At 42.2% G+C, this 15,409-nt stretch overlaps 1 protein-coding gene across 1 annotated transcript in view; it reads right to left on the reverse strand.

Annotated features, from left to right (window-relative positions):
• Positions 1–15,409, reverse strand: part of TRPM6 (transient receptor potential cation channel subfamily M member 6) — a 160,860-nt gene that overhangs the window by 52,803 nt on the left and 92,648 nt on the right. Inside the window, exons 19-23 of the mRNA XM_023213293.2 lie at positions 15,253–15,399; positions 11,500–11,628; positions 9,222–9,473; positions 6,337–6,511; positions 6,021–6,135 (exon numbers count right to left, since the gene is read on the reverse strand). Of these exons, the coding sequence (XP_023069061.1) occupies positions 6,021–6,135; positions 6,337–6,511; positions 9,222–9,473; positions 11,500–11,628; positions 15,253–15,399 (818 nt within the window). The remainder of the gene's footprint in view (positions 1–6,020; positions 6,136–6,336; positions 6,512–9,221; positions 9,474–11,499; positions 11,629–15,252; positions 15,400–15,409) is intronic.

Below are 15,409 nucleotides of genomic sequence, written 5' to 3' on the forward strand. Positions count from 1 at the left end.
AGAATGCCATCTTTGGGTAAGAATAGAAGTTTCTCAGAATCCATACAGAAGGTGATTGAAACATAGATGACTGGGTTATCTCAGTAGTTCTCAAGCATGTTCTCTGAACCAGCAGCGTTAGCATCACCTGAGAACATGTCAGAAATGCATATTTTGGGGTCCTGGTCAATGAGTGAGAAACTCTAGGGTTGCACATGCTATTAATAGTTGTTTCACTCCAACATGACAACAGCCTTCCACCAGCAGGTGGCGACCTTCACAGTGTATTTAATTTTGTTTGTTTGTTTGTTTTTGTTTTTTTCAATTATTTTATAAAGAATTGTCTGTAACCGGCTCCCGGAGAAGTAGGCAGATCTGGGGTTGGTCAGTCTGTATTGTCTTCAGTGTGTTCATCTCTAACATGAGAAATTTGTCCTATGCGAGGATTTCTCAACTTCTTTTTTGACACTGGACGTTTGTTTTTGTTGTTGTTGCTGGCCAGGAGGCTCAAAAAGAGGCCTTTATTTATCTAGCTCAAAGTATACACTATCAGAGTCTTGTTTGGTACTCCTTCTACTAAAATAGTTCAAATCAATGTTTCTATCACTTTATCAAAAAGTTCTATTTCTTTTTGTCTCCCCACATCAGAGTGGTTGAATAGAAGGGAGAAACAGGCTGAGAGTCCATAGGCTCCCCAGCTCTAAACAGCGCCAGGGCAGGAAGGGGTGGCTCCAGGTCTCACTGTGGCACCTTCTACAGAAAATAGACATAGCTGCCAGGCCCGGGGACAGAAACCAGACATTCCAGTCCATCTCCAAAAAGCAGCACAAATACTTTCCCCCAACTGTATGAAAAATACACACCTCTAGCACTCTGCAGTTACGCATTTAGTTTTCTTTAAGAAAAAAACAAATCAGTAGTACATATCCTGTTTCCTCAAGTTTCAAGAAAAAAAAAATGAAAGGTCATTTTTTTCTCTTTAAACATTGATGTGTAGCTAGTAACTTGGATAAAAAGGTGCCACCCTACAAAATGTGCTCAGCATGTTCTGATGCCAGGATGGGCTTGGCCGCCTGGACTAGGGCTAGAAAGGAGACCTCCATCCATCCCAGTGGAAACGGAAATCAAGTGTCCGTGCTGCATTTGGTTTCAAGATCGAGAATCAGAGCCTTTGAAATGGAGAGGGGGCATCTGAAAGGGCACCCCCACTAGGGGCTTTCAGAGCTAAGACTCCAGAATGAAGGGGTTGCCCTGCCAGTGACAGAGCTGGGAGTCACTCTGAGCTGCAGCGCCCCCAGGATCCCCCTGTGGGAGGCCCCATCTGACCCTCTCCAGCCCATGGCTCTCTGCAAATGCCACCTGTACTCAGGTATATGGCTTCGTTGCTGCTGGCTTTTAAAATCAGCTATTATATTTGAGATGTGACTGTCACCAACAGAGTTCTCTCCTAAAAAGCCATCCCAGTGCCGTGTTGGCTCAGGGGGCACCGGCTTTGTGCTGCCTCTGTAACGGGCAGGAGAGTTCTCAAAGCAATGTTCCCCTGATCCCTGGACGCCACTGCAGCATTAGGGACAGGATCAGTCCCCTGGAGGGGAAAGGTGGCTTCAAGGCTGTTCTCTGGGCCATTTGCAGGAGATGTGCAGGTACCAGGAGCCTGTACTTATTGTTTCTTTCAGTGGTGGCCAAGTCAACCAAACCCAAACATAAGGCACACGGGCTCCCTGACTTGGCCGCCACTCAAAACTGACCCACACCCCTTGGGCTGCTCTGCAGTTCTCTGGACTCCAAGACCCAGAGGGGCCTCTGTTCAGCTGCCCACTTGGGCAAGACTCACTGGGTACCATGACCAGCAGGTGTTCACCCAACCTCGAGTGTACACCCCTAGTGACTGGGAGCACACCACCTGACCGGGTGACACTCCTTCCCAAAGAGTCCAAAGAGCCTCCTGGTGACACTCACAGCAGGATCGTCACACCATCCCATCACCAGCACCCACTTACCTTCCTGGGGCTAAGATGGGGGGTGTGAGCCTTTCCCCTGAGAGCAAACGGGCAATGAGACACTGGATATTTTTAATAAATAAAAATCTCAGACTACCAGCCTGGGCAACATGGCGAAACCCCATCTCTACCAAAAATACAAAATTCAGCTGGGCATGATGGCACGCACCTGTGGCCCCAGCTACTCGGGAGGCTGAGGTGGGAGGATAGCTTGAACCAGGTGAACTGAGATCACACCATTGTACCACTCCAGCCTGAGTGACAGAGTGAGACCCTGTCTCCCCTCACGCCCCCCCCAAAAAACTCAGACCCTTTTATTATTTGATATATAAAAATAGCTATTATAACTAAACACCAGCAAATATTCTAAGTTCCTAAAATGGTTGGGCTAAGAGAACTGATGACTATCATATAACAAGCAGGAAGGTATGTCTTCCCCATGTATAGGTAACAACACAGCAGTCACTTTTTTTTTTTTGAGACGGAGTCTCGCTCTGTCGCCCGGGCTGGAGTGCAGTGGCCGGAACTCAGCTCACTGCAAGCTCCGCCTCCCGGGTTTACGCCATTCTCCTGCCTCAGCCTCCCAAGTAGCTGGGACCACAGGCGCCCGCCACCTCGCCCGGCTAGTTTTTTGTATTTTTTAGTAGAGACGGAGTTTCATGGTGTTAGCCAGGATGGTCTCGATCTCCTGACTTCGTGATCCGCCCGTCTCGGCCTCCCAAAGTGCTGGGATTACAGGCTTGAGCCACCACGCCCGGCCCACTTTTTTTTTTTTTTTAAGAATTCTGATTTACTTTGCCTAACTCTCAACCCATGTCTTCCCTACTTTCGTTACTTATACTGCATAAATTGATTTTCTCTTTTCTTATCTTTTTCTCTTCGGTAAGGTAAACAAGGAATCAAATACCTAGCACAGTGTCTGACATTTAAGAGGCATCTAGAAAATATGAGTTTCTTCCCATTGCTTCACTTGGTTTCTTTTGTCTACAAAACACATACATGTCAGGCACTCTTTTCACTGTTTGAGATAAATTGCTTGCTTCTGAGCAAGACAAGAAGAGGTGAGGAAGTGGGCCATACTGGTAGCTGCAGGAAGAGCATTCTAGGCAGAGGGACTAGCAAGCACAAAGGCACCTGTGTGGTCTGAAAAACTGAAGGGCCAATGTGGTTGGAGAGGAATGGGTCAGGGGAAGAGTAGTGTGATGCATGATTTAGGAAGTGACAGCCGGGCATGGTGGCTCATGCCTGTAAGCCCAACACTTTGGGAGGCCAAGGCAGGTGGATCACGAGGTCAGGAGTTCGAGACCAGCCTGGCCAACATGGTGAAACCCTGTCTCTGCTAAAAATACAAAAATTAGCCCGGTGTGGTGGCGTGCACCTGTAAGTCCCAGCTACTGAGGAGGCTGAGGCAGAAGAATCACTTGAACCCGGGAGGCAAAGGTTGCAGTAAGCCGAGATCACACCTCTGCAGTCCAGCCTGGGCAACAGAGAGACTCCATCAAAAAAAAAAGAAGTGACAGGGGTCATGCGTGGTGGCTCACACCTGTAATCCCAGCACTTTGGGAGGCTGAGGTGGGTGGAGGAATTCAAGACCAGCCTGGCCAACAGGGTGAAACCTTGTCTGTACTAAAAGTACAAAAATTAGCCAGGTGTGTGGCACACACCTGCAATCCCAGCTACTCAGGAGGCTGAGGTAGGAGACCTGCTTGAATCTAGGAGGCAGAGGTTGCAGCGAGCTGAGATCACACCATTGCACTCCAGCTTGGGTGACAAAAGTGAAACTCCATCTCAAAAAAAAGAGAAGAAGAAGTGACAGGAAAGCCAACTCACATGGGGTCATATAAGTCATTGTAGTGACTTAAACTTTTACCCAGAAGTAAAATGGGAGGCATTGAAGAGTTTGGAGCAGAAGAGTAATATCCTCTGATGTCTGCTTTTAAAGGGTCATTTGGACTACTGTGTTAAGAAAAGAATATAGGGAGTCAAAGACAGAAGCAGAGAGATAAATTAGAGACTCTGTGATAACAGTGGGGTAGTGAAAGGTAGTTAAATCAGTTACCTACTTGAAGGTTGAGTTAACAGAAGTTCCTGGGAGTTTAGAGGGAGAGGTTCAAGAGAAATTAAGAATGACTCTATGTACAGAATCATGGTGTGGAGTAGAGAAAAAGTAAGAATGACTACTCAGTTTTTGGTGTAAACAAAACTGTTTACTGTTTGGTGTAAACAAAACTGTTTATGTTGATGTTTAGAACATCAACATAAACTCATGTTCTTCCTCGCAGATTTGGGAAAGACTACATTAAATAGTATAAATAAAAGTATGTTGGGAAAGAGGGGAGATGAAGTTTGGGTGTTCTAAATTTTAGAAATCTATTAAATTTCTAACTGGTGAAGGAAGGGGCCAGTTGGATCTCCATGGCTGGAGTTTAAGAAAGCGAGCTGGCGGCCGGGCGTGGTGGCTCAAGCCTGTAATCCCAGCACTTTGGGAGGCCGAGACGGGCGGATCACGAGGTGAGGAGATCGAGACCATCCTGGCTAATATGGTGAAACCCCGTCTCTACTAAAAAAATACAAAAAACTAGCCGGGCGTGGTGGCGGGCACCTGTAGTCCCAGCTACTCGGGAGGCTGAGGTGAGAGAATGGCGTGAACCCGGGAGGCGGAGCTTGCAGTGAGCCGAGATCCGGCCACTGCACTCCAGCCTGGGCGACAGAGCAAGACTCCGTCTCAAAAAAAAAAAGCGAGCTGGGTTGGAGATATTAATCAGGTGTGCTCAGGATATAGAGGAAACTGAAAGAGATCACGAAAAGCATAAATAAAGGAAGAGGCAGGTCCGGGCTCAGGGACATTCCAATGTTAAAAGGTTGGGGAGAAGATGATCCAGAACCGAAGATTGAGAAGCAGTGAGAAGTGACAGAGAAGAAAACAGAGGGCCTGGTGCAGTGGCTCACTCCTATAATCCCAGCATTTAGGGAGGCAGAGGCAGGTGGATCACTTGAGGTCACGAGTTTGGGACCAGCCTGGTCAATATGGTGAAACCTCATCTCTGCTAAAAACACAAAAATTAGCCAGGCATGGTGGCAGGCTCCTGTAATCCCAGCTACTTGGGAGGCTGAGGCAGGAGAATTGCCTCAGAGGCAGAGGTTGTGGTGAGCTGGGGTCACACCACTGCACTCCAGCCTGGGCAACAGAGCGAGATTCCATCTCAAAAAGAAAAAAGAAAGAAAGGAAAAGGAAAAGGAAAAGGAAAGGAAAAGGAAAGGAAAGGAAAGGAAAGGAAAGGAAAGGAAAGGAAAGGAAAAGAAGAAAGGAAGAGAGAGAGAGAAAGAGAAAACAGAACAGGGGAAGCTGGGAGCAAGTGAAGAAAGCATATCAAGAACTCCTTTGCCAACCTGCAATTCCATCACTTGCTATCCTTTCATAATTCGAACTTACTGCCTAATCACAACTCAAGATCTCCTCGCATTTTGATGTTGTTACATTGTACTTTCCCTCCACAGTCAGTCCTCCATATCTGTGGGTTCTGCATCTGTGGATTCAAACAACCACAGATTGAAAATACTTGGGGAAAAGAAAAGGATGATTGTGTCTGTGCTGAACATGCAGAGACATTTTATCTTTGTCATTATTCCCTCAACAATACAATATAGCAACCATTTGCATTGCATTTACACTATATTAGGTATCATAGATAATTTAGAGATGTTTTAAAGTATACAGGAGGATGTGCATAGGTTATATGAAACACTACAACATTTTCTATAAGGGACTGGAGCATCCATAGAATTTAGCATCCGCAGGGGGTCCTGGAACTAGCGCTCCACAGATAACAATGGATGACTGCATTTATTATTTCACCATTTCCCACACTCTGCATCCTTCTTACCAGTAGTTTTATGCACATATTTCAAAACAATAATAATAAAACATAGAACACACAAAAATCAAAGGTTACATACTCAAAGTACATGTGAGTCTACTCAACATATCTGCCCACATTTCTTATTTAAATAAAATAATCATATTTAATTGAAATAACCTACTTGAAGAAAGCAATCAACAGGTTCACCATGATGATGTATTGCACGAAGAGGTAGACAGCTTGCAAGAATGGAGTAAGAAAAGAACCAGGAGGGCAGGATGGCTGGCTTGAACAAACTACAAATAAAGAATTTTAAAAGAATGAGAGATAAGATGAATCACAGTCCTGCCACTCTAGACAAACATTTAGCACATTAACTGCACAGAATATCATAAATTCAAACATTTTTAGATTTAGAGGATTGTTTTTCAGATTTATTTTACTCTTGTTAACTATGAAGGCACAATTTCTGCATGATGGCAAAATCCCGTACATACCATCTATGTCTGCAGCATAGACTTCTCCGTATATCATCCAGTATGGCTCAAATACAATATCTCGAGCTAGGCTCCAAGATGGTGGCTCCTTTGGTGAAAGGATGGCCTTGCGTGCCACTCCAAAGCTCAGCAAGACTATGGCCATGATGATCACAATATAGAACATGTTTGCTGTCTGCAAAAGAGCATAGCACAACCAGAATTTTACCACAGATTTGAAGTTCAAAAGAAACCAAACACCAGCAACTATCACAATTATACCTGCAAATAATAAGATTGTCTAGTCATTGACTAAAACACCCTTGCCCACGAACAGCTAGACCTTCTTTGGCTAAACTCTTTTGTTTTCTCACACAGTATGTATTTCAAGTCAACGTGGTCTATGGAATAACATAAATGTGCTGAGAGGAGAGAATCTGTTCTTCTTTGTTTAAGCAGTAATGAATTGTGAACATCTTTTGATTAGCTAATATCCAACTTTGCCCCCCCCCTTGGACCAGAGGTTAGGAAAATAAATTAAAAAAAAAAAAAGGGTATTGTTGAATTCATCCAAAGGCTCCTTATTCCTAGAATTGTCTTCAGGAATTGATTAGAGTCTAAGAAACTGATCAAGCCAGTTTAATTCCATCTATTAAATGTACATCAACTCAATCCATTAGTTTACTGTAACAGAGAGAGCGTTCACCACAATTCCCAGCAGTATTTCAAGAGGTGCTCTACGTCTCTTAGCTTCCCTTCCATTAGGCTGGGGCTGTGAAACCTGTTCCAACCAGTAGGCTGTGGTCTGATGGTGACTTGGGCACTTCTTGTCCAGAGCAGTTAAAAGCCATTAGACTTTCTCCATCCCTCTCACTCCCTGCCATAGACCTCAGGAGCCAAATGTTCACATAGCTATGTCACAAGACAAAGGGATCCCAGATTCCTGAGTCACTGCATAGAGGACAGCCCCCATGAGCTCTCACCAAACCTTGCATTAGGGAGAAATACCTTTGTGCTAAGTCACTGAAATATATTGGTTATCTCGGCATAGCCTGTCTCATAAATACTAATGTCACCAAGACAAGAGAAAACCTTTCTGGTCTAAGAGAAAAATGTCAAATACGAAAAATCTTTGGAGTTCTGGAGGTTGTCTCTTTTCTGTCTTCTTTGTTTGTTTGTCTTAGCACTACCCTTCATTCTCCAGAACTTGCTCCTTCCCTGCCAGTAAGTATTCTAGAAGGAAAAGCCAAAGCTGATCTTGAGACACTGTACTTATTGAAGGGTAGGTCTTAGGTCCTTGTGAATAGCCAGATGGAAAAAGCCAGCCAGGCTCAGCATCTCACGCCTGTAATCCCAGCACTTTGGGAGGTGGAGGTAAGCGGATCACTTGAGGTCAAGAGTTTGAGACTAGCCTGGCCAACATAGTGAAACCTCGTTTCTACTAAAAAATAAAAAATTAACTGGGCATGGTGGCAAGCACCTGTGGTCCCTACTATAGCCTACTTGGGAGGCCGAGGCAGGAGAATCGCTTGAATGCAGGAGGCGGAGGTTGCAGTGAGCAGAGATCACACCACTGTACTCCATCCTCGACAACACAGCAAGACTCCATTTCAGAAAAAAAAAATAAAGAAAAAAGAAAAAGTTGACACAACTGTACAGCAAGCTCAGATGACAGATTGGAGCTAGGTGGTCCGATTTTGAATCTCGGCTCCCCATATATTCCTTTAAAGAATTTACTTAACCTCCATTACCTTGTATGTAAATGTGTGTAATAATACTACCTGTCTCCTAAAGCTGTTGCTAAGATGAAATGAGTTAATAAACACTAAGTACCTGGAACAGTGTGTGGCCTATAGTAAGCACAATTTAAGAGCGTGATGGTAGGGGGGAATCAGTGAGTGATACAAGAATAAATGGATATTTTAGCAGAAAATATCATTGGTAGTAGCCTCACATGAATCTGGTCCTCAGGAATTACTGTGCTCAGAGACAGATTTGACTCAATGTCATACCATCTGGCCCTAATCAAAAGGGTAAGCTGAGTGTCCCAATCAACTAACTATGCAATATACTATCCAAGGTCGTTTGCTAAATACTAGTTTGTGGTTACATGGAAGGCAGTGGTGACATGATCTTGCTCGCTGTGCTTCTATAAATAATTCCAAAATGACCAGGGACAACGGCTCATGCTTGTAATCCCAGCACTTCAGGAGGCTGAGGCAGGAGGATCATTTGAGCTCAGGAGTTTGAAACCAGCCTGGGCAACATAGTGAGACCCTGTCTATATAAATAACAAAAAAGAATTAGCTTGACACGATGGTGTGTGCCTCTGGTCCCAGCTACTCAGGAGGTTGAGGATTTCTTGAGCCCGGGAGGGTGAGGCTGCAGTGACCCGTGATCACACCAATGCACTGCAGTCTAGGTGACAGAGCAAGACCCTGTCTCAATAATGATGATAATAATAATAATTTCAAAAGTTAAACTATTGGATATAAACCATGAAGAACCATTAAAAAGAAGCCAGACATGGTGGTGTATGCCTATAGTCTCAGGTACTCAGGAGGCTGAGATGGGAGGATCCCTTGAGCCCAGCAGTACAAATCTAGCCTGCACAACATAGCATGTTTACAAAGAGCACTAGAACAACAGGGTGACTATAGCTAATAATTAATGGTACATTTAAAAATAACTGAAAGAGTATATGTGAGTTGTTTGTAACACAAAGGATTAATGCTTGAGGTGATGAAAACCCCGTTTACCCTGATGTGATTATTATGCATTGTATGCCTGTATCAAAATATTCCATATACCTCATAAATACATACACCTACTTATGTACCCATAAGAATTCTTTTAAAAACAATTTTAAAAAAGAATACCAGGATATAAAACTAGACTGTACTCACCATTTTTGCAATCATGGTCACATATGGACCTGCATGTTGATTCACAGCAAAGAAGTCCAGGAGCCGTGAGAACCAGAATATGATGTCTATGCAGTAGATCAGTCTTCCCGCTGTGTGAAAAGGAGGGTCACCCCATCGAAGGGCAAAGCCAACTGAAAACAGGCCAATGGCCACAGTTTCTGTTAAGTTCCAGTACTCACTAATCCATACCTTCACCTTTTGAGTAAACTTCCCGGGCTCTGAAGTACAGATCTAAAAGAAGGAAGAAGGAAACTTAAAAAAGGAGGTACAACCAAAGAACCCCGTTAATATGATCTTCTTCAATACACAAACTATTCATTTAAAGAGTAATCTAAACCATGCCAAATCTTAAATCACTCGAGGATTTCAGAGACTTAAGTTATCAGTAATGATTTAAACAATGCTATAAAGATATAATTTAATGCATTTGATAATGCTAGATTGTCACTTGAAACCCCAACTGGAACTAAAAAAAAAATAGAAAGCACTTTTTCTAGCTTTCAATAATCCTGAAATAGCATGAGGAAACACCAAGACATTTTAAAACTCATATTGCAGTGGATCTGTATAGCTACGATTTCATTTCAGGAGGCACAGCAGGGTGCAAAGAACACTGGATGGAGCAAGGAATCCTGTAATCCAGTCCAACTACTGCTATTTAGTGAGATTCTACTAAGAATGTGATATTGGGCTGGGTGCAGTGGCATATGCCTGTCATCCCAACACTTTGGGAGGCTGAGGCAGGAGGATCACTTGAGGTCAGGAGTTCGAGACCATCCTGGTCAACATGGTGAACATGGTGAAACTGTCTCTGCTAAAAATACAAAAATTAGCCAGGTGTGGTGGCAGGCACCTGTAATCCCAGCTACTCCGGAGGCTGAGGCAGGAGAATTGCCTGAACCTGGGAGGCACAGGTTGCAGTGAGCCAAGATCTCACCACTGCACTCCAGCCTGGGTGACAGAGCAAGACTCCATCTCAAGAAAAAAAAAAAAAAAAAGAAAGAAAAAGAATGTGATATTGGAACTCACTAAGAAAAGAAAATACTCCTGAAACACCATATCAGACAAACGGAAATGTAAAATAGTACACCTATTTTTCCTGAAGCATTAAAAAGTGGTACAATTCAGATAACTATCTGTTTCTCTCTTGACTTATTTTCTATAATCTATAAACTCCACATAGGAATTAGCAGGCAACATAGGTATAATTACAAAGAATATAACTATATAATGTTGGTTATATTACCTCTAGGATAAAATAAATATAGGTAAATACACAGACACAGAGACATACATTGACATCTAAAACAGTGTAAGTCATAAATATTTATGATTGCAGTTATAACTTACAGGAATGTTAGTTTTTGGTTTTGGTTTTGGTTTTGTTTGAGACGGAGTCTTGCTCTGTCACCCAGGCTGGAGGGCAGTGGCACGATCTCGGCTCACTGCAACCTCCACTTCCTGGATTCAAGCAATTCTCCTGCCTTAGCCTCCCAAGTAGCTGGGATTACAGGTGCATGCCACCATGCTCGGCTAATTTTCCATATTTTTAGTAGAGACGGGGTTTCACCATGTTAGCCAAGATAGTCTTGATCTCCTGACCTCGTGATCTGCCTGCCTCGGCCTCCCAAAGTGCTGGGATTACAAGCATGAGCCACCACACCCAGACCCCCCCCCCCTTTTTTTTTTAAGTAAGTCATTACAAACTAGAAATTTTTACAAGTTTTGTTTTTTTGCTTCTTGGATTATCTGCCTCAGAGATTTCCAGCTTCAATTTTCAAAGTGCTTGGCAGGAGCTTTCAAAAGCTATAAACATATTCCTTACACATTGCACAACTTCAGCCATTTATGCCACTCATTAGATGAAATTGATAATATGAAAGTAATGCAAGGCAATAAAAATCAACCCCACCAAAAAAAAAAAACCCTCGGGGAAATCAAATAGTTGGAGGGTTTAATACAATTCTATGGCATCATCTATCCTTTAGGATTGGTAAACACACCAAGATATCTGCTTCAAAGATAACTGCTTCCAAAGTGCACCAACCAACAGAAAGCAGCTGACAAGATAAAGGGCTGAAATCAAGGATTCTCCCCCAAATAAACTTCTTGCAGCATGTAAGTCAAGGTCAGTGTTTCCTGTCTTCCCCCATCCTTGACGTGTCCATTTTCATCACCAGAGCCAAGGAGTCTTTTAGTGGACACCTACAGAAGCCGAGGACATATGTGGAAGATAAAGGTAGATGGCAGAACTCACCTCCTTGACCGCCTCAATAGCATTGGTGAAGATGTAAATGCTAACAAGCCACTCCTGCGCGCTGGGCTGGGGCTGCATCTCCACCAACACGGTGTAAGTGAATAGCATGAGGAATGCCAAATACGCCATCTGTGAGGAGGACACACGTTCCCCAGACGTGAGTGAGAGCAAGAACAGAGCACACCAAGCAGAAGCAGATGGAGCAGAAACCCAGGCATGAACTTCAACACGATAACACGAACATATAACTAGGACCACCTTTGGGTTATCGATGACCCAGTATCAAGGAAAGCACAACAATCCATAGTCTTCTAGTCTAGGATTTAGAGGTAGGAATGAAATCACTGTTCTCAGATGCATGGAAGGACACATTGTATTGTTCTGCTGGCTCCTGACTGGCATTTCCAGGACCCTGCATGTCCAACAGGGGTGCTGGCAAGCTAACAGCAAGCCCAGGAGGAATCACAGGCCTTCCCCTCCGTCTCAAACAGAAAGAAAACGTGTGTGAAGCATGCCAGATCCGTAGTGGCAATAGATGCTTATTTTCAAATACAATGAACTGTGGCATTTACCACTGCTGGGAGTTCTATTTTATGTTGATTAAAATGCTGTTTAATAGAAAAGTTGTGTCCAACTGTGAGCCCTTTCAATTAAGGGCTGTTTGTCAATATTTATATCTTCAGCACTCAGCACTCAGCACTCTGCCTGACACATGGTAGACATTCAATAAATGTTTGTCTAATTACTGTGTATATATATGTATGCCTAGATTTCCAAAGTCTTGAAAGAATTAAGACATAGTGATCACACATATAGATCCATAGTGATTAATAGTTTTGTAATCTTATCTAATATTTTTATCTTCTTAAGATATATTCCCAGAAGCAGAATATCTATCCATGCACATTGAAAACTGTGACAAATATTACTAAATTTTCCAGCAGAAAGGCTTTACCAAAGTCCATGCACATTGAAAACTGTGACAAATATTACTAAATTTTCTGACAGAAAGGCTTTACCAATTCACACTATTATCAACAATGTATGAGACTGCAGTCCTCTAAATAGCCTCAGAGACAACACACAGTCCTCACTGATCAATACTTGCATTTAAAAACCTTGTATCGGCTGGACACGGTGGCTCATGCCTATAATTCCAGCCCTTTGGGAGGCCAAGGTGGGCGGATCACCTGAGGTTAGGACTTCAAGACCGGCCTGGCCAACATGGTGAAACCCCGTCTGTACTAAAAATACAAAAAATTAGCTGGGCATGGTGGTGTGCACCTGAAACCCCAGCCACTCAGGAGGCTGAGGCAAGAGAATCTTTTGAACCCAGAAGGCCAAGGTTGCAGTGAGCTGAGATCACACCATTGCACTCTAGCCTGGGTGACAGAGAGAGACTCCATCTCAAAAAAAAAAAAAAAAAAAAAATCAGTTGAGAGAAAAATGTGTGTGTGTGTGTGTTCATTCTCATAAAAGCATATTATTTTAACCTTGATCCCTATTTCTCATATATTTTTATCTACCTACATGGGTAAGTCTGCTGCTAACTTTTAACTTTGGTTCTGCACAGATAACATAGAGAATAGCTTAAACCATTTCTAACTATGTAAGAATGGTATTACTGACAATAGGTGGTCTTTCAGGTAGTCATAATGGATATTAGTGCCTATGATTTAAGGAGGTGTAGAAGAGAAGCATATAAGAAAGTAAAGGTAAATTTCAACAATTCTATACTTCTCTTGATCTATATCTCAAAGTCTGAGTATTTTTGATGACTCCTTAAGGACATACTTTAAGCTAATTTGTTCTATCAAGCATTTAAGTTTTTTTATCATTGGTTTCAGCATGGCTAGACAATTGACTCCTTAACTTTTACTCTGAGGTTCAGACCTTAGCCCATTTGTCTGTATATATTTTATTATTTGTATTTTACTATCTCCATATACTGATTCCTTATACTGGACTCATTTACATACATAAATGTTCTCCCCTACATAACGGTAAGCTGCTTGAAGTCAGCATTGATGTTTGGCAATGTCTTCTTCTCACCGCCCCCTCTGCTGCCTAGTATACTATGTCTTAAAGACAGCAGTCAGCTCTCAGTAAAATCAAATTAAATGATCTGAACCTTAGGTTACCCTCAGCCATAACTTTCTTTCTAATATGTATAATGTATGACTATCTGAATCTGGAAGATTTATAAGCAAAAGACTACAAACAAATTCGATAAGTAGATATTCAGATTGAGAAAGTAGCCCACAATTCCTCTACTTGAGAACAGGTTGGATTCCTAAAGGCTACGTTAAGCCCATTTACTCATTAGTCCAAAGTGGCATTACACAAAGGCTACAAGCAACCGAAGCACTCACACCTAGGTAAAATTAAGCACTAAACACTCTGGACATTGGCAGTATTGCTTTTGACTCTTTTTGTTTCGTTCCAATTATTAAAAACACCATGGTGAGCAGATCTGGCTGGTTTTGTGCTATTGCTTAGCTTTGTTCCTGTTTCTTAAAGCTCCTGAGCTAGAAATTTCCAAGGGAAGAAATGCCTGAATACGCTTTTCCCAATGGTATGACGATGGTAAAAACTCTCCCAGCACTCCTGTCAGAGTCTTTCGTATATGTTGTTGCACGTTACAAAAATAGCAAAACCTCATTGTTTGAAAGCAGATGTGATTTTTGGAAACAGATAAAAATCATACACAGCTATGTACTTATTCAATAAGTATAGGAAATAAGTGTGTGGTTGGCCAGGTAAATATTTGGAAATACAACACATTTAGATAAATATCCTTTTATAGTCACACTTCAAATGTTTTAGATGTACAAACTCTTGGCCATGAGCTATTTAAGTATAGAGAAGCATTAGAAAAATAAATGCTGTGGGAGCACATGTTCTCAGGATCTCCTGAGGGCTGTGTCATGGAAAAAAATATTAAAAAAAAAAGAAAAGAAAATTCTATGAAATAAATGTGAAAAGCACTCAACACATCTAAAGCATAGTTCATGCTTTCTCTGTCGCTCTACTATCCATAATAGATTTAGTATTTGTTCACACAGTTCAGCTTCTAAAATATTTCATTTTCTCTATATATTTATAAGCATATACTACTGAAGGCAAAAAAACAAACACTTGCATCATTTTCTATCTATATAACACATTCCTACGAAGAAAATGCTGATTCAATTGCTGATTTTCTAAGAATCCACCCACCTATTGCTTAATTCTACAAACACTGCTGTTAATTTGGTTGTTCTACAGATCTTTGAATGCTCGGTCTCCCTTCAAATGGTGAGGTTTTACCATTTTGTGAATGTGTAACAACATATTTGAGGGACTCTGATAGGAGCGCCAAGAGAGTTTTAACCACAGTCACATTGTTAAGAAAAGAATATTCCAGTGTTTCTTTCCATGGAAATTCCTAGCTTAGGAGTTTTTAGAGACAGAAGCAACGCTAACCAATGGGGCAAAGCCAGCTAGATCTTCCCACAATAACAGTGCTAACTCTTAGCACTCAAAGAGAGAAGAAAATGCTTGTTCTCAAACTCCAAAAAGTAGGCGAGCTCCACCCTAACCTCTCCCTGCCTTCCTCCAGTCTTCTTTGCTACCTACTTTGTCATGCCCTCACTTCTTTTTAACTAGGTTTCTACATTTTTATTGCAAAGTGGCAAATCAGGCATATTATCAATTTCATCACTAGCTATCAACCATCATTCATCCGACATATATTGTTGTAATGAGACCAACCGTATAAAACCAAAACTTGACGATTGGAGCACTGTAGAACTCATAGACTTTCCTGGTCCATGGAAGGTGCTGGAGCCCACTTTCCAAACCAAAATGCTGATTTTCATCCAGTTTCTCATCATGGCCCCTTTCCAAATCATACTCTTTCTATAAAATA

Source organism: Piliocolobus tephrosceles, chromosome 14, assembly GCF_002776525.5.
Source record: "Piliocolobus tephrosceles isolate RC106 chromosome 14, ASM277652v3, whole genome shotgun sequence".
NCBI classification, from domain to species: domain Eukaryota; kingdom Metazoa; phylum Chordata; class Mammalia; order Primates; family Cercopithecidae; genus Piliocolobus; species Piliocolobus tephrosceles.